A 19,397-nucleotide genomic window follows, 5' to 3' on the forward strand; every position below is an offset into this window, starting at 1 on the left:
GATCCCAGGCTCAGATCTGGGTGGAGAAGAGATCACAGCCTCAGATCTGGGTGGAGAAGAGATCACAGGCTCAGATGTGGGTGGAGAAGAGATCACAGGCTCAGATCTGGGTGGAGAAGGGATCACGGGTTCAGATCTGGGTGGAGAAGAGATCACAGCCTCAGATCTGGGTGGAGAAGAGATCACAGCCTCAGATCTGGGTGGAGAAGAGATCACAGGCTTAGTTCTAGGTGGAGAAGAGATCACAGCCTCAGATCTGGGTGGAGAAGAGATCACAGCCTCAGATGTGGGTGGAGAAGAGATCACAGCCTCAGATCTGGGTGGAGAAGAGATCACAGGCTCAGATCTGGGTGAAGAAGAGATCACAGGCTTAGATCTGGGTGGAGAAGAGATCACAGCCTCAGATCTGGGTGGAGAAGAGATCACAGGCTTAGATCTGGGTGGAGAAGAGATCACAGCCTCAGATCTGGGTGGAGAAGAGATCACAGGTTCAGATGTGGGTGGAGAAGAGATCACAGCCTCAGATGTGGGTGGAGAAGAGATCACAGTCTCAGATCTGGGTGGAGAAGAGATCACAGGTTCAGATCTGGATGGAGAAGAGATCACAGCCTCAGATGTGGGTGGAGAAGAGATCACAGGCTTAGATCTGGGTGGAGAAGGGATCACAGCCTCAGATCTGGGTGGAGAAGGGATCACGGGTTCAGATGTGGGTGGAGAAGAGATCACAGCCTCAGATCTGGGTGGAGAAGAGATCACAGGTTCAGATCTGGATGGAGAAGAGATCACAGGCTTAGATCTGGGTGGAGAAGAGATCACAGCCTCAGATCTGGGTGGAGAAGAGATCACAGTCTCAGATCTGGGTGGAGAAGAGATCACAGCCTCAGATCTGGGTGGAGAAGAGATCACAGATGGATGGATCGTAAAAAGAGATCCATGCTATAGTCACTGTCTGGATTTTCCTGTTCTATCCTCCATCATACATTCCAGCGGGAGGGGGGAGGGGGATACCCCCCATTGCCAGGGGTGCAGAAATGTCCCCATCACAGCTCCACTACATAAGGAAACTTTCTAGCACCTAAAGGGTGGAGTGACCCTTTAAATGAAAAATCTAGGGATCTAGGGATTAAAGGTATAATCCACCTTTTTCACAAATGTAAGGCATCATTTGCACATGCAGTTACGGCCGATGAAAATTGTAGCGGCAGGAATCGTCACACAAAGTGCGCCCAGCATTGACCACCACAGGTAATCTCTGGCTGTGCAGAGAGCCAAAAATAAATATGTGAAAAGTGTGGTGTGCATTTGTATTCAGCCCCCTGAGTCAATTCTTTCCCTGCAATTACAGCTGCAAGTCTTTTTGGGGATGTCTCTACCAGCTTTGTACAAGAGTGACATTTTGCCCATTCTTCTTTGCAAAATAGCGCAAGCTCTGTCAGATTGGATGGACAGCGTCTGTGAACAGCAATTTTTGTCTTGCCTAAGATTCTCAATTGGATTTAGGTCTGGAGTTTGACTGGGCCATTCTAACGCATGAATGTGCTTTGATCTATTCTAAACCATTCTATTGTAGCTCTGGCTGTATGTTTAGGGTAGTTGTCCTGCCAGAAGGCGACCCCCCCCCCCCCTACCTTCTCAAGTCTTTTGCAGACTCCTAATGGGTTTTCTTCTAAGTATGCCTGGAATTTGCTCAATCCATCCTCACATCAACTCTGACCAGCTTCCCTGTCCCTGCTGAAGAAAAACATCCCCACAACATATGATACTGCCACCACCATGTTTCACGGTGGGGATGGTGTGTCCAGGGTGATGTGCAGTGTTAGTTCTATGTCACAAAAGTTTTGCTTTTAGGCCAAAAAGTTTAAGTTTGGTCTCATCTGACCAGAGTACCTCCTTCTACATGTTTCCTGTGTTCCCCACATGGCTTCTCAAAAACTGCAAACAGGACTACTTATGGCTTTCTTTCAACAATGGCTTTCTTCTTGCCACTCTTCCATGAAGGCCAGATTTGTGGAGTGCACGATTATTAGTTCTCCCATCTGAGCTGTGGATCTCCCCACCTCCAGAGTTACCATGAGCCTCTTGGCTGCTTCTCTGATGAATGTTCTCCTTGCCTGGTCTGTCGGTTTGGTTGACAGCCATGTCTTGGTGGGTTTGCAATTGTGCCATACTCTTTCCATTTTTGGATGATGGATTGAACAGTGCTCCGTGAGAGGTTCAAAGCTTGGAATATTTTTTTATAACCTAACCTGGCTTTAAGACTTTGCCGCAACTTTATCCCTGACCTGTCTGGTGTGTTCCTTGGCCTTTATGATGCTGTTTGTTCACTAAGACTCTCTAACAAACCTCTGAGGGCTTCACAGAACAGCTGTATTTATACTGAAATTAAATTACACACAGGGGGACTCTATTTACTAATTTAGTGACTTATGAAGGCAATTGGATACACTAGATTTTAGTTAGGGGTGTCAGAGTAAAGGGGGCTGAAAGGCTTACCCCCACCCCTTCTACCTCTGCAGCAATGCTGGCAGCACTCATACGTCTATTTCCCAAAGACAACCTCTGGATATGACGCTGAGCACGTGCACTCAACTTATTTGGTCAATCATGGCGAGGCCTGTTCTGAATGGAACCTGTCCTGGTAAACTGATGTATGGTCTTGGCCACCGTCCTGCTGCTCAGTTTCAGGGTCTTGCCAATCTTCTTATAGCCTAGGCCAGTGATGGCGAACCCTGGCACCCCAGACGTTTTGGAACTACATTTCCCATGATGCTCATGTACTATGCAGTGTAGTGGAGCATCATGGGAAATATAGTTCCATAACATCTGGAGTGCCAAGGTTCACCATCACTTGCCTAGGCCATCTTTATGTAAAACAACAATTATTTTTTTCAGATCCTCAGAGAGTTTTTTGCCATGAGGTGCTATGTGGAACTTCCAGTGACCAGTATGAGAAAGTGAGAGCGATAACACCAAATCTAACAGACCTGCTCCCCATTCACATCTGAGACCTTGTAATACTAACTAATCACATGACACCGGGAAGGGGAAAATGGCTAATTTGGCCCAATTTGGACATTTTCACTTAGTAATCACTTTTGTTGCCAGTGGTTAAGCCCCGAGCCTGTTTTTCAGATTCGGTGTTTACGAGACTAAAACATTTTTTTTTGCTATAAAATTACTTAAAACCCCCAAACATTATATATATATATATATATTTTCTAACACCCTAGAGAATAAAATGGCAGCCATTGCAATACTTTTTGTCACACCGTATTTGCGCAGCGGTCTTACAAGCGCACTTTTTTTGGAAAAAATTCACTTTTTTAAATAAAAAAATAAGACAATAAATTTGGCCCAATTTTTTTACATATTGTGAAAGATAATGTTACGCCGAGTAAAATGATACCCAACATGTCACGCTTAAAAATTGCACCTGCTCGTGGCATGGCGTCAAACTTTTACCCTTAAAAATCTCGATAGGCGACGTTTAAAAAATTCTACAGGTTGCATTTTTTGAGTTACAGAGTAGGTCTAGGGCTAGAATTATTGCTCTCGCTCTAACGATCGCGGCGATACCTCACTTGTGTGGTTTGAACACCGTTTTCATATGCGGGCGCTACTCGCGTATGCGTTCGCTTCTGCGCGCGAGCTCGTCGGGACAGGGCGCTTTAAAAAAAAAATTTTTTGTTTTCGTATTTATTTTTATTTATTTTACAAATTTTAACACTGTAATAAAAAAAATTAAAAAAATTATCACTTTTATTCCTATTACAAGGAATGTAAACATCCCATGTAATAGAAAAAAAGCATGACAGGTCCTCTTAAATATGAGATCTGGGGTCAAAAAGACCTCAGATCTCATATTTAGGCTTAAAGCGGGAGTTCACCCATTAATCTATTTTTTCAAACAATCCCCTTAGCTTCATGCTCGTTTTGTCTAGGGGAATCGGCTAGTTGTTTTAAAATATGATCCGTACTTACCGTTTACGAGATGCATCTTCTCCGTCGCTTCCGGGTATGGGTCTTCGGGAGCAGGCGTCCCTTCTTGATTGACAGTCTTCCGAGAGGCTTCCGACGGTCGCATCCATCGCGTCACTAGTAGCCGAAAGTCGGTGCGGCTCTATACTGCGCCTGCGCACCGACGTTCGGCTTCTTTCGGAAAATCGTGACGCGATGGATGCGACCGTCGGAAGCCTCTCGGAAGACTGTCAATCAAAATGAAGCGGCGGAGAAGATGCATCTCGTAAACCGTAAGTACAGCTCATATTTTAAAACAACTAGCCGATTCCCCTAGACAAAACGAGCATCCATCTAAGGGGAAAAAGTATATTGTACGGATGAACCTCCGCTTTAAATGCAAAAAAAAAATTGAAACTGTCATTTTTTCAAATGACAAAAAAAAAAGTTTCTTTAAGAGGCTGGGCGGGACTGACGTTTTGACGTCACTTACGCCCAGCAGAGCTATGGGGACGGGTGAAGGACATTTTTCCCTCACTCGCATCCCCAGTCAGCAGCCGAGCGCACCCGATCTCCTCCGCCGCTACCGACGGCTACGGTTAGCGGCGGAGGGCGCGGGAGGGGGGCCCTCTCCCGCCACCGATAATGGCGATCTTGCGGTGAATCCGCCGCGGAGACCGCCGTTATCGTTGACAGGACCGCCCACTGAAGAGATGAATATCTCGGTTGTGGCAGCAGCTGCTGCCGTTACCGAGATATCCATCTTTAAAGTGCCGACGTATAACGACGGTGGGCGGTCGGTAACTAGTTAATGGCTGTGTGTTGAGTTATTTTGAGGGGACAGCAAATGTACACTGTCATACAAGATGTACACTCACTACTTTACATTGTAGAAAAGTGTAATTTCCTCAGTGTTGTCACATGAAAAGATATAATAAAATATTTACAAAAATGTGAGGGGTGTATATAATCTAAAATGTGTAACATAATGACTTACAAATATAACACAATTATTTACAAAATAAATATACTTACAAATTAATTATTTTTCTTTATTGTGTATATCCCTTTGTAAACACTAGGCAAATAAATAAATACAAAATAGGATCTTGTAGAAAGCTCCCCACCCTCAAAAGTCAAATTGTCTGCAAAATTCCACCAATTGCAGGAGGCGTAGATGACATCACTGTGCCTCGCCACTGTCTTTTTGGATAGCTGGGCACTCAAAATCCTTGTTAAAAAAGAAGAATGCACTCCAGAGCTGGACACATGGGCGACGTCTCCTGTGCCTCCTGGTAGTGTCAGAAACCTGGGCCAAGTTATTTTTTTTAATTTTTTCCTATTAATTAGCAGCTTTATTTATAGGGCCCTTTTACACACACATTCCAATCCGGTCCACCTGTCCATTATCCGATCGGAACCTCCATTTTCCTTCATGGATCAGCAGGTGTAAACCGACATGTGCCCTTTAACATCTGCCTGCCTACATCCAATCCAATGCGATCTACTAAAAAAAGACAGACAGGGATCTGTTCCGTTCTCCTCCGTCTAGCACACAGGTGTCAAATTGGCTGCCCTCCAGCTGTTGTGAAACTACAAGTCCCATGATGCATTGCAAGGCTGACAGTTACAAGCATGACTCCCTCAGGCAAAAGCATGATGGGACTTGTAGTTCCGCAACAGCTGGAGGGACGCCAGTTTGATACCTGGCAGGGGTGGACTGACAACTCATGGGGCCCCCGGGCAATAGAAGATTATGGGGCCCCCGGGCTTACAGATGGCCACCACGCCAGGAGGCATTGCATAGGCAGGGACGCTAAAATCTCAGGATTTTCACATCAAAAGTATGTCGGTTTTGGACATATCAGGGACAGATGTAAAAAAAACACAGATTTTTACATACTGTCCCTGGTTTTATTGAGTCTGGCAACCCTGATGGGGCCCCCTAGTGGCATAGTGCCCGAGAGTCCCAATGGTCAGTCCACCCCCAATACCTGGAGCAGATCAAATGGCAGTTGGGTGTAAACAGACAGGCAGTCCATTTAGCTGGAACTCTAGCCCTTATCCAGACGATGTCATCTATGATGAAATGCGTAGGATGGGTACGTACGACGGTGACATAATCACGCTACATGGATCCGATTGGTTGGTTGGATTCATGCCAGGAGTGAAGCCCATAGGCACACCATTTGATTTGTTTGGATTCTTATTCAGCTGTTTTCATTCTACCAGTCTGAGTGCAATATTTATTCCTTTATTAAAGTTTTTAATTTCACTACTACACTATGAGAGCGCTATTTTTGTTTTACCTTTGAGCAATGTAAGAAGCACATGGACAGCGAGCGGTCGGAGGGAGACCTGTGTTATTTTACCACCTGTAATCCAGTGGTCAATACCGTCTGGTAAGCAACTCAACACACTGTAAGGTTCGGGGAGCACTGCACATTTTTTTTGTCGATTCAACACCACAATTTCTGCACACAAGTGTCTCTCATCACCGATTTAGATGGAACTTACCTTATTTCTTTATGTTGGACTTTATTACTGGATTTATTGATATATTCTCTTTTTTTTCATGACATCACTTGGCACACTTTTTGTTCTCTTTTCTTTTTAATCCATTTTTGTTTTTTTTTAATCATTTTTTTTATTTTTCACAATAATACACAACATAACAAAAGAAATGAGAACAGAAAAAAAACAAGCAACAACAAACCACACAGGTCTCACAAAAAGGGAAGAAATTGGAACAAGTCCAAAAAATTTGTTAGCATAATAAACAATTCTTAAGAACCCAGACCTAGAGAGGCCAAGGTGTGAAGACTGGACATACACCCAACTCCATCATTTATAACAATTTCAGCTTTTTTCACAGTTCAAAAGTAAGCCTATATAAAAAGGGAAGTTTTTTAGTCTACTTAGATCCGATCACCCATAGAGAAGAGCAGGCTGTGTCCATGTCTGCTCAGCAAGCAGGTTGCAGACGGAGTCCACCTTGCTTGAAGGGACCCTAAAAACTTATTTCATTTTGATGGGTGGGCATGTTCAAAAGAGCAGACCTTCCACTCCAAGATTTGCTTCAATAAATCAGTTACCTATAGTTCAAAAAATTTAATAAAAACACTCATGCTTCAATGAGCTTACGGGCCCATTTAGATCTTTGCAGTGGATTAACATGAGTTGCATGAAGGCAGTTATTAATGCAACTCACATTAACCACTTAACCCCCGGACCATATTGCTGGTCAAAGACCAGAGCACTTTTTGCTTTTCGGCACTGTGTCGCTTTAACTGACAATTGCGCGGTCGTGCGACGTGGCTCCCAAACAAAATTGGCGCTCTTTTTTCCCCACAAATAGAGCTTTCTTTTGGTGGTATTTGATCACCTCTGCTGTTTTTAGTTTTTGCTCTATAAACAAAAATAGAGCGACAATATTGAAAAAAAAAATAATATTTTTACTTTTTGCTGTAATAAATATCCCCCAAAAATATATAAAACAACATTTTTTTTCCCTCAGTTTAAGCCGAAACGTATTCTTCTACATTTTTTTTTTTTTACGTTTATTGATTGGTTTGCGCAAAAGTTATAGCGTTTATAAAATAGGGGGTAGTTTGTCATTTTTATTAATATTTTTTTTTTACTAGTAATGGCGGCAATCAGGGATTTTTTTTTCGGTACTGCAACAATATGACGGACACTTTTGACACATTTTTGGGACCATTAGCATTTTTATAGCGATCATTGCTATAAAAATGCATTGGATTACTATAAAAATGCCACTGGCAGGGAAGGGGTTAACACTAGGGGGCGGGGAAGGGGTTAAGTATGTTCTAACTGTAGGGGGGGTGGCCTCACTAGGGGAAATGGCTGATCGCTGTTTATACGTTGTATGAACAGATGGTCAGGCATTTCTTCCCTGACCGGACCGGGAGCTGTGCGTTCTCACACACACACACACACACACACACACACACACACACACAAAACTCCCGGTTCTCACTCCAACAAGCGATCGCACGCGCGTCGGGATCAGGGACGAGCGAGGGGCGCGCACCTAGTGGCCGCTTCGCGAGGCGACGTAGAGATATGGGCTCTCGCGCAGGGGAGCCAACCTGCCACCGTATAATTGCGGCAGCTGGTCGGCAAGTAGTTAAAAGGGGTTGTAAAGGTAAAAGTTTTTTTCACCTAATGCATTAAGGTGAAAAAACTTCCGACTATACCACCCCCCCCCCCCCGTTTTCCTTACATGACCCCTCGAAAGTCCCACACTCGGCCCCGAATTGCAAGCTGCGCAGCCATTGACTGGCGCTGCCGTCAATCACATCCAATGATGCGGCGCGCCGAGTGATACAGGACGCTCGCTGTATCACAGCACGCAAGGACGCCACACAAGGCGAGGGAGCTTGCATGACTGCGTGGAGTTCTTGCGGGGAGGACCAGAGACAGCCCCTGAGGGACCCCAGAAGATGTGGATCGGGGCAAAACGAGCTGCACAGTGGAGGCAAGTATAACATGTTTGTTATTTAAAGCGGTAATGAACTCAAAAACAAACATTTATTATACTGCAGCTTACCAATCCTTAGATGCAGTGCTTGATTCGTTTTCTTTTTTGGGCTTTGAAAAAAATAATATTTGTTACTTTCTGCTACAAAGCATATCCAGAAATAAACTTTTTATATATATATATATATATATATATATATATATATATATATATATATATATATATATATATATATATATAAAAATAAATAAATAAATAAATAAATAAATAATCAGGCTAGGCCAATATGTAGTCTTCCAAATACTTTTGGTAAAAAGAATCCCAATAAGCGTATATTGATTGGATTGTGCAAAAGGTATAGCATCTACAAACTACTGGATAGATTTATGGACGTTTTATTTTTTTATTGTTTTTACTAGGGTTAAGTGTGCTCCTAGGGAATGCTTTCCAACTGTGTGGGGAGTGGATGCACTGGGGGAGGATCTCTTGTTTACTTCCTGACAACAGAACAGCCGCCTGCCTTGTTTACATAGGCAGACCACTATTCTGCCTTTCCCCTGAACGATCTGCGGGTCGCGGCGGAGTTTATATGCCGTGGGCGGTCCGGAAGCCTGAAGGGGCAATGTGACGACTTTTCTCATAAGCCCAACCCTCGACCTGCTTACATTCCTCCTTGCCACTTTTTTGGAGGCTTCATAGCTGCATCAGAGCGCTCCACTACCCATCACTACTTCTGGGTATGGGAAGTATGCGATCTTTTTCTCATGAGGACCTGAACTGAATACTGTTACATGGGGAGGATGTCATCAACCCATTGTAGGTCTGACACCACCCGAGAGCTTGCATAAGGTTTGGGCTCCCTCCTCCGACACAGTAATGGAGCAGCGGAGGAGTGACGGAGGGAGAACATTGGCAGCTGAGGGTGGACTTTCAAGCAGCCCAGTTATTATTATTTATTTTCTCTAAGACACAGACCAAGATCACCAGGACATTTAGAGAGGGCAAATCTCCCCCGGGGGTGACACTTCACTATAGATATGGTTTACAAAGATCACAGGTTCTCTTTAGTCAGTGACTGCAGTATAGCGATTCAACCCTCAGTCATGACATGAATTCCTCAGAAATTAATCAGAATAAGGATTCATCACACAAAAGAGCCGTTTGTCCATCTGGAGGTATATTTGATATTTTAAAAAGCTGCGCTGGATTTAAAAAGTGTTACTAAATATAAACTGCTAAATACCTTTTCTCATCAGCAGTGCTGAGTGGCCCTGTGCGGATTACATGCACCCTCCCAAACAAAACAAAAAAAAACACACCCCCCAAACTGAGCATGTGCCCCCAAGGCTCTGTTCTATAAGAAGGTGGATTGGGGACTGAGGAAGAAGGGGAGGATCACAGAAGACAGCATCAAACAGCCTTTTTATACAAATTCTGTTTAACCCATTAGAGGTTCCACCGTGAGCATAACAAGAATGCAAGAGCAGCACAAATCTTTCCCTAAATGACCTATTTTTGGAAAGTAGGCAATCCAAGGTATTTTAGTAAGACATGTTGAGTTTTTTTTTTTTAAGTTGTATTTTTTTGTCACAATTTTATGGAAAATTAAATAAAAATTTATTTTTTCACATTTTCATTTTACATAACGTCACCAGTATCATCATATGACTGGTGTGGTGATTATCAAGGATACTGACTGGTGGCAGCATGTAAAAAAAAAAAAAAAAAAATAATTATATTATATTATATTATATTATTATATATATATATATATATATATATATATATATATATATTTCAGTTTATATATATATATATATATATATATATATATATATATATTTCAGTTTATATATATATATATATATATATATATATATATATATATATATATATATATATATATATATATATATTTTTTTTTTTTTTTAAACTGAATAATATATATATATTTTTTTTTTTTTTACCATTTTGTACATCCCGTCATTAGATTAGTTCAGTGTCACTATAGTGACACTGTACTACTCTGGGGGGGGGGGGGGGGGGGGGATGCTCCGGCGAGCTATGTAAGCACCGGGTGGCGCTCAGCTGATCCCTGCTGCTCTCCTCTTCTGCCAGCGGAGGATCTTGTGCCCCTTTCTATGCAATGCTCGGAGCGTGCCCTGGGCTGCACCAGAAAATTAAGGTCAGGGCTGGAAGAGAGGATCAGTGGGTCAGGACGCTGTAACAGTTTTTTTTTATCACAGATAGATTGCAGAGAAATTTGCATTGTGTAATACGGTGCATTTTGGGATTTTTTAAACCCACTTTTACTCAGCTCCACTGGCCAGACAGGCAGGGAGGGAGATGGGGAGAGAAGGCAGCATGTGTCGAGCCCTACCCCGAAAATAAGCCCTACTGGGTCTTTTGTTGCCAAAATTAATATAAGACCCAGGCTTATTTTCGGGGAAACACAGTATAAGCAATAGTTTTAGTGGTCATTATTGGGTTAAAGTTTATGAACATGCTTATGGTTGCGATTGAGTACAGCTAGTCACATGGTACAGGTAGCCAGGCCAATCACAGATTACAACCATAAGCAAGCTGTTCATGAAAGAAAATCCATTCATGACAGTTTGATTACATTGTTATCATGTGTCGATTAATTAAAAGAACTGAAATTCAATGACTGAAAGGAGCATGCCAATTGCAGTCAGGCTCTGGAAGGGCTAGATGATGCTGGATATCCTCCAGCCAGGAAACGAGGCAGGCTCGGACTTGCTGAAGCTTCTGATACACATTGCAAGATAGATCACTGTGTACAGTGAAAGCAGAGTAAGCTATTTCAGTACAGGTGAGGAGCTGTACACTTGTGCAAGACTATAGGGAAGACTGGAGGGAACAAAATCTTCATATATAGAAATTACAAGACAAAAATCACTTTTTTGTTTTATTAGTACAGCTTTCTGCATAAACTTGTGGGTAAAACATTGTATGCAAACAGAATTTACGAATTTTAAGAAAAACAGAACGGTGTTTAAATAGTGCAGAGATTTCCATCTGAAGTGCTTTTGTATTAGATCCCGCCATCGGTTAAAGGAAGCGAATGCCAGCTCCAAACTGGACTCCATCACATATCCTAAAGCAAAAAAAAAAAAAAAAAGTACAATATTTACCATACTGAAAAAAAATATATACTGTATGTCCAGTACAAATTCCTGCTGAAGCTTTCTACTGTGCAGATCCCATATACAGAAAGACCAACACAAGTCTATCAAAGAAGACAAAGAATAGTCAAAGATAAGAGGCGAGCAGACCGCCAGCCAAAAAGATAAAAATGAACAGCAGTAGTAAATCTCAAAAAAATTAAAATATTCGGGCTCTCTGCAAGGTAACGGCATAATGTGCTAGTATGAAAGACTGCTAGTATGTAAAACGAAGCCCCGAAAACAGACAGGGCTTCCATCCTCACTTGTTCTTCCTTCCCTGGCTAAGGCTGTTTGAATGGCCAAGCCGCGATGACGCAACTTCTGCACATGTGTACAAGGAGGCACAGGGCTCTAAAGGGATGGCATACACAGCATGCCGTCCTTTCAGAGTGCAGTGCGAATTTGGTGGCGATGTCACCGGATGCAAAATATGTGAATATCCAAGTATAGACTTTAGTAGAAAGCTTATCTGTAAGGTAAAATTTGCAAAAACACAGTTTACTACAGCATTAAATAAATAACAAAACCAGCTATAACATGCAGCTTTAACCCAGACATTTTGGGGCAGATTCACAAAGATCTGCACCCGCGCAGCGTATCTGAGATACGCTACGCCGCTGTAACTTACTTGTCAAATCTTTGAATCTAGAAAGAATTTGCGCCGGCGCAGTTACGGCGGCGCAGTTTATCTCTCGCGACGTAAGGGCGCGGAATTCAAATGCGGCGAGTAGGGGGAGTGTTTCATTTAAATGAAGCGCGTCCCCGCGCCGAACGAACTGCGCATGGCCCGTCTGTCAAAACTCCCAGGTTGCATTGCTCGAAATGACGTCGCAAGGATGTCATTGGTTTTGACGTGAACGTAAATGGCGTCCAGCCCCATTCACGGACGACGTACGCAAACAAAATAAAAAAATTAAAATTCGACGCGGGAACGACGGCCATACTTAACATTGCGTACGCCACCAGATAGCAGCTTTAACTATACGCCGAGAAAAGCCAAACGAAAACTACGTAAAATAATGCGTCGGCCGCTCGTACGTTCGTGGATCGTCGGAAATAGCTAATTTGCATACTCGACGCGGATTACGACAGGAACGCCACCCAGCAGACGCCGAAGAATAGCATCTAAGATCCGAAGGCGTACGCCTGTCGGATCTAACCCAGATGCCGTCGTATCTTGTTTTGAGGATTCAAAACAAAGATACGACGCGGGAAATTTGAAAGTACGCCAGCGTATCAATAGATACGCCAGCGTACTTTCTTTGTGGATCTGCCCCTTTCCCTGCAATGCTTTTTCTGACATTAGATATTCTGTCTTCTTGCCGGCATCATTCAACCCACTGAGCCCTGGTTGTCCTGGACCCACCCCAGCATGTGAATGGACAGTGAAAAGGAGAAGCAGCACAGTGATGAGCTCATCTCGCTTTCACTTAGCTCTCTCCTCCTATCAGCATGCCTTTTGGATCCTTGTGCTGCTTCCTCCCATTTCACACTTCAGCCCTGCTGTACAAAAACTGCACGAGGCTAGTACCAGGTCAAATTTAGGTACTCATGATTAAAAATCTGCATTAATTTAAGTCATAAGCGAGTTCAGCTTTAAAGTATATATAATCACTAAAATATCATGCAAGCTGTAAGAAGAACTGAAATGCTGGCTGGATTTCTGCTTTTAAAATGTCTCTTGGCTTTTATTTTCTTCTCCTTCACCTCCGGGTTTCTGTACTAGAAATGGAGGGTGCGGTTGTCACTATGACAGGGAGGCTCAGACAGTCCTCTGCGCTCACAGGAAGTGAGAGGTAATCTCACCAGAACAGAGCCAGAAATATAGAGAGGCTCCAACCCTTCCCCATCTCTATGGAAAATAAAATTTTGGCTCTGGGCCCGATATCCTCAACCTTGCTTCATTCACTACTTAGTGAGTTGCCGACCTGGGCCAGGCCCCCTTTCACTGCATACTTGTCCTGAGCCAGCGATTCAGTACGAGAGGAGAATGGACAAGGATGACTGCCCCACAGCTTGCTTAACCACTTAAGGACCGGACCAATATGCTGCTAAATGACCCAAGGGGTTTTTACAACTCGTCACTGCGTCGCTTTAACAGACAATTGCGCGATCGTGCGACCTGGCTCCCAAACAAAATTTGCGTCCTTTTTTCCCCACAAATAGAGCTTTCTTTTGGTGGTATTTGATCACCTCTGCTTTTTTTATTTTTTGCGCTATAAACAAAAATAGAGCGACAATTTTGAAAAAAATTCAATATGTTTTACTTTTTGCTCTAATAAATATCCCCCAAAAACATCTTAAAAATGTTTTTTCCTCAGTTTAGGCCGATACGTATTCTTCTACCTATTTTTGGTAAAACAAATCGCAATAAGCGTTTATCGATTGGTTTGCGCAAAATTTATAGCGTTTACAAAATAGGGGATAGTTTTATTGCATTTTTATTAATTATTTATTAATAATTTAAATTGCATTGTTTATTGTGAAAATGACAGTTGCAGTTTGGGAGTTAACCACAGGTGGCGCTGTAGGAGTTAGTGTTCACTTAGTGTGTGTTTACAACTGTAGGGGGGTGTGGCTGTAGGAATGACGTCATTGATCGAGTCTCCCTATAAAAGAAATCACTCGATCGATGCAGCGCCATAGTGAAGCACGGGGAAGCCGTGTTTACATACGGCTCTCCCCGTTCTTCAGCTCCAGGGAGCGATCGCGACGGAGCGGCTATAAACGAATAGCCGCGCCGTCGTCCCGGATCGCGACCCGAGGGAATCCGACCGCCGCAAGTACCGGGGGGGGGGGGGGGGTCCCGATCGGACCCCCGACCCACGTCTAGGCAGGCACGTACAGGTACGTTGATCTGCCTGTCCATGCCATTCTGCCGACGTAAATGTACATGCGGCGGTCGGGAAGTGGTTAAGCTTTCAAAACACGTTAATAAAGGCTGCACCATATTTCTTTCATAACAGGTCCTCTTTGGGAGCCATTTGGACCTAGCTACTCATGCCATCCTTCCTTGGCATTCCACTGAGCTATTTTGTTTTTAGGGAAAAACAATACAGAACAAATACAAGAAGCCATGTACTAATCCAACACCATGTGAACACAGACCTGTCTCCGTTTTGGACGCCCATAGGGATGCAGTAATTGAGTTCAAGTCTTGCAATGTTTCCCAGCCGAAGCACAATGCCTGCACCATAAGACCAGCGGATACACTCAGCCAGCCTGCGGATGTGAGCTCTTGGACCTTCACCTGAGCATGGAGGATGAGAACACACAATGGATTAGAAAGATGCCATCTCAGGAGGAAGAGATCTAAAAAGTTTTCGAAGCTCTCACCTTGTACCACTTCCTAGGGGAGTCCAAGTACAAAATTCCCAGTGCACACATTCCTGAAGTTGGTTGTAAATGTAAATGGATGCTGCAGCGACCAACTGACTGGAAACTGAAGACATTCAAGGCAAGAAGTATGGCACTAGCACACCCAGGATCCCCAGAGAGGGCCCAAAGCTTTATTCAGCGATCACATTGTGGTTACAATAGCTACATTTTGTGCTAAATGCCTGATGAAGGGGTCCTGCGAGGCTCAGAAATGTTGCTATTGTAACCATGATGCAGTCTCTGAATAAAACATGGGACCCATTCTGGAGATCCTTGGCGTGCTGGTGACATACTTCTTTCCTTGACTTCCTAGGAGAGGAAGTTCCACATTTTTACTGCTCTAAAGCCAGTCATAGATGGTTCAAAATTGGCCAGTTCAGCAGAAACAGGCAGAGGTTTGAACCATGTATGGACAAGCTGAATGTACCAATGCTGAGCGATTGATCAACTTGGGTACTACCAGCCTGCTGAATATATATATATGCAATTATTGCAAGCAGCTGTTATAGCCACTAGCAATAATCACTCTCACGCAATAGCTGGGTGGGAGGGACTGTCTGTGTTGATAGGGAAAGCGAACAATTTTCTTTCCTGAAACCCGTGGTTGCAGGAAAGAAATTTGCGCTGTCTATGGCAAGCCTAACAGTGAAGAACCCTTTCTGTAATCCAAGGATAAACCTCCCCCCCCCCAACCCCTCTAACCGTGGCTACATGTCCTCTTCAGGGCCCTTAAACAGATTAGTATAGCTTTTGGAGCCACATTTGATATATTTGTACTTTTCCATCATATTACCCTCTGCCTGACCATCAGAGTGAATGTAATCATCCTTCATAGCGGAGGTCCTCCACCTGTCTTATCAATTTTGTTGCCTTTCACTGAACTCTAATATAACAATGTCTTATGCGTACAAGCAGCCTGGTGATCTAGCAAGCGATATCTTGTTGATCAAGGACAGACGGGTGGGGGGGCTGTTCCTGAAACAAATTCAGTTACTCTTTAATGCAAAAATACAAAAATAACTAAAATGTAGCTCATAAAGACACCTATTGTCCAATGATCTATTCTATATACATACCATAATTCAGGTTGCAGAGGTTTCCAGCATTAAGAAAGAAGTGGGTCCGAAAAAGATCCCCAAAACCACCACGTCCGGGACGGAAAGGTAGTGGGGTGTAAAGGTGAACACCACCAGCCCAGTATGCTTCACCACCAAGGTAGTCACCTGTAAAAGACAGATAATTACAACCAACTACATGCCTAATAGTTCTGTAACATGGGCATTTAATGTAACTTTCTACACATGTCACAGAGACTTACAATAGTAGAAAAAAAAACCCATACAATGACCACTGAATTGTTCTATACAGACCAAAAAAGTTTGGACACACCTTCTCATTCAAAGAGTTTTCTTTATTTTCATGACTATGAAAATTGTAGATTCACACTGAAGGCATCAAAACTCTGAATGAACACATGTGGAATTATACATAACAAAAAAGTGTGAAACAACTGAAAATATATTTCATATTCTAGGTTCCTCAAAGTAGCCACCTTTTGCAGCAGACACATCTCTAGAACTGTTAAGAGGAGACTGTGTGAATCAGGCCTTCATGGTAGAATATCTGCTAGGAAACCACTGCTAAAGAAAGGCAACAAGCAGAAGAGACTTGTTTTGGGCTAAAGAACACAAGGAATGGACATTAGACCAGTGGAAATCTGTGCTTTGGTCTGATGAGTCCAAACTTGAGATCTTTGGTTCCAACCCCCGTGTCTTTGTGCGACGCAGAAAAGGTGAACGGATGGACTCTACATGCCTGGTTCCCACCGTGAAGCATGGAGGAGGAGGTGTGATGGTGTGGGGGTGCTTTGCTGGTGACACTGTTGGGGATTTAATCAAAATTGAAGGCATACTGAACCAGCATGGCTACCACAGCATCTTGCAGCGGCATGCTATTCCATCCGGTTTGCGTTTAGTTGGACCATCATTTATTTTTCAACAGGACAATGACCCCAAACACACCTCCAGGCTGTGTAAGGGCTATTTGACCAAGAAGGAGAGTGATGGGGTGCTGCGCCAGGTGACGACCTCTTGAAGCTCATCAAGAGAATGCCAAGAGTGTGCAAAGCAGTAATCAAAGCAAAAGGTGGCGACTTTGAAACAACTGAAAATATATTTCATATTCTAGGTTCTTCACACTTTTTTGTTATGTATAATGCCACATGTGTTAATTCATAGTTGTGATGCCTTCAGTGTGAATCTACAATTTTCATAGTCATGAAAATAAAGAAAACTCTTCGAATGAGAAGGTGTGTCCAAACTTTTGGTCTGTACTGTATCTCAAAGCAGCAGAGGAGCTTTTATACAAGGGGAGGGCTCTTTAAATTCCAAGATTACACCCCCCCCCCCCCATCTCAATTCCAGCTCCCCCATGTACCAAAATAGCATTAATGTACTTTTGGAAAAATAAAAACAGCTTTCCACTTATTCTCCACGCTCTTACCTCACTCTCTTCATGGCTGTTCAAAAACACTGCGAGATTACTTCTGCCTTACTTCCTGGACAGTCTTTAGGTTTTAACACAGGAAGGAGTTGACCAGCCGATTTCATTAGCACGCACCCTGCATGATCTACCCTCAGCTAGTCAACTCCTTGCGGTGTCATGTCCTAAAGTCTGTCCAGGAAGTAAGGCAGAAGTAATGGATAAGTGTTTTTGAATTCCCACTGCAAAGGAAGAATTTTGCAGTTTAGCTCTAAAATGCTCCACCTGTAAGGAGACCAAGCCATCTCTTCCTGTGTAAAAATAAATGGCTCACAAGGGGAGGAGCGATGTTCCTCTGCTTTTTAGCCTGGTGAATTGATAAAACGTGATCATTTAGACAGAGTAACAAACATAGTTAAGTTAAGCCATACAGCTTATTCAAGCGACACCCCATGTGGTTAATATTTACTGGCCCTTTAAAATGGGCTTACCTTCGCTCTGAGGTCCAATACTGTACATACTAAATCCACGCACGCTTGTTGGTCCTCCCAAATAAAATCTTTTAAGCACAAAAAAAATATAAGTAAAATAAAATCATTACACTTTTGAATTTTTATGGCTAATCAAGGAGCATTTTCTGTTGAACTCACCGATCTGCAATGCTGGACGGTCTATCTCCTAATGGAACCAACATTCCCCCCCACAGGGAAGTAGAAAGTACCTGTTGGGAAAAAAAAAAACACAAATTGTGGTTCACTTATGTAAAGTGTATTCCTGAAATAAAATATATGACAGTAGAACCATACAGGTTATAGTGAGAAGGGACTAAAAGGAATCAAAAAGCCTATTAACTGGATCAATGAGTAGCACACTAAGGGGCAGATCCACAAAGAAGTTACGACGGCGTATCTATTGATACGCCGCGTAACTTCTATTTTGCTCCGGCGTATCTTTGTTTTGTATCCACAAAACAAGATACGCCTGAAGCTGGGCTAGATCCGACTGGCGTACGTCTTAGTACGCCGTCGGATCTAAGGTGCATATTTACGCTGGCCGCTAGGTGGCGCTTCCGTAGAATTCTGCGTTGAGTATGCAAATTAGCTAGATACGCGAATCCACAAACGCAAGTCCGGCCGGCGCATTTTTTTACGTAGTTTCCGTAAGGCTTTTTTCGGTGTAAAGTTACTCCTGCTATATGAGGCGTACTCAATATTAAGTACGGACGTCGTTCCTGCGTCGAATTTTGAAAATTTTACGTTGTTTGCGCAAGTCGTTCGCGAATAGGGCTTTGCATAGAATGACCTTCACGTCGTAAGCATTGGCTTGTTGCGGGTTAATTTCGAGCATACGCACTGGGAAAAAGTATATCGGGGAACTGTAGAAGGCACACAGAAGGGCAACCAAACTGATAAGAGGCATGGAGAAACTCAGCTATGAGGAAATATTAGAGGAACTGAATTTATTCTCTCTGGAGAAAAGGAGATTAACCACTTAAGACCCGTACCAAAATGCAGCTAAAGGACCTTGCCCCTTTTTGCGATTCGGCACTGCGTCGCTTTTACTGACAATTGCGGTCGTGCAACGTGGCTCCCAAACAAAATTGGCATCCTTTTTTTCCCACAAATAGAGCTTTCTTTTGGTGGTATTTGATCACCTCTGCGGTTTTTATTTTTTGCGCTACAAACAAAAATAAAGCGACAATTTTGAAAAAAAAAAAAAAAAAAAAAATCAGTATTTTTTACCTTTTGCTATAATAAATACCCCCCAAAAATATATATATAAAAACGTTTTTTCCTCAGTTTAGGCCGATACGTATTGGTAAAAAAATGCAATAAGCGTTTATCTGTTGGTCTGCGCAAAATTTATAGCGTTTACAAATTAGGGGATAG

General features: G+C 43.0%; 1 protein-coding gene across 1 annotated transcript in view; it reads right to left on the reverse strand.

Annotated features, from left to right (window-relative positions):
- Nucleotides 1-11,377: 11,377 nt before the first annotated feature.
- The window catches only part of SAMM50 (SAMM50 sorting and assembly machinery component), a 40,117-nt gene continuing 32,097 nt past the window's right edge, over nucleotides 11,378-19,397 (reverse strand). The window contains exons 11-15 of the mRNA XM_040345819.1: nucleotides 18,159-18,229; nucleotides 18,000-18,067; nucleotides 16,104-16,250; nucleotides 14,758-14,899; nucleotides 11,378-11,579 (exon numbers count right to left, since the gene is read on the reverse strand). Of these exons, the coding sequence (XP_040201753.1) occupies nucleotides 11,534-11,579; nucleotides 14,758-14,899; nucleotides 16,104-16,250; nucleotides 18,000-18,067; nucleotides 18,159-18,229 (474 nt within the window). The 3' untranslated portion in view covers nucleotides 11,378-11,533. The remainder of the gene's footprint in view (nucleotides 11,580-14,757; nucleotides 14,900-16,103; nucleotides 16,251-17,999; nucleotides 18,068-18,158; nucleotides 18,230-19,397) is intronic.

This window comes from Rana temporaria, chromosome 3, assembly GCF_905171775.1.
Source record: "Rana temporaria chromosome 3, aRanTem1.1, whole genome shotgun sequence".
NCBI lineage: Eukaryota > Metazoa > Chordata > Amphibia > Anura > Ranidae > Rana > Rana temporaria.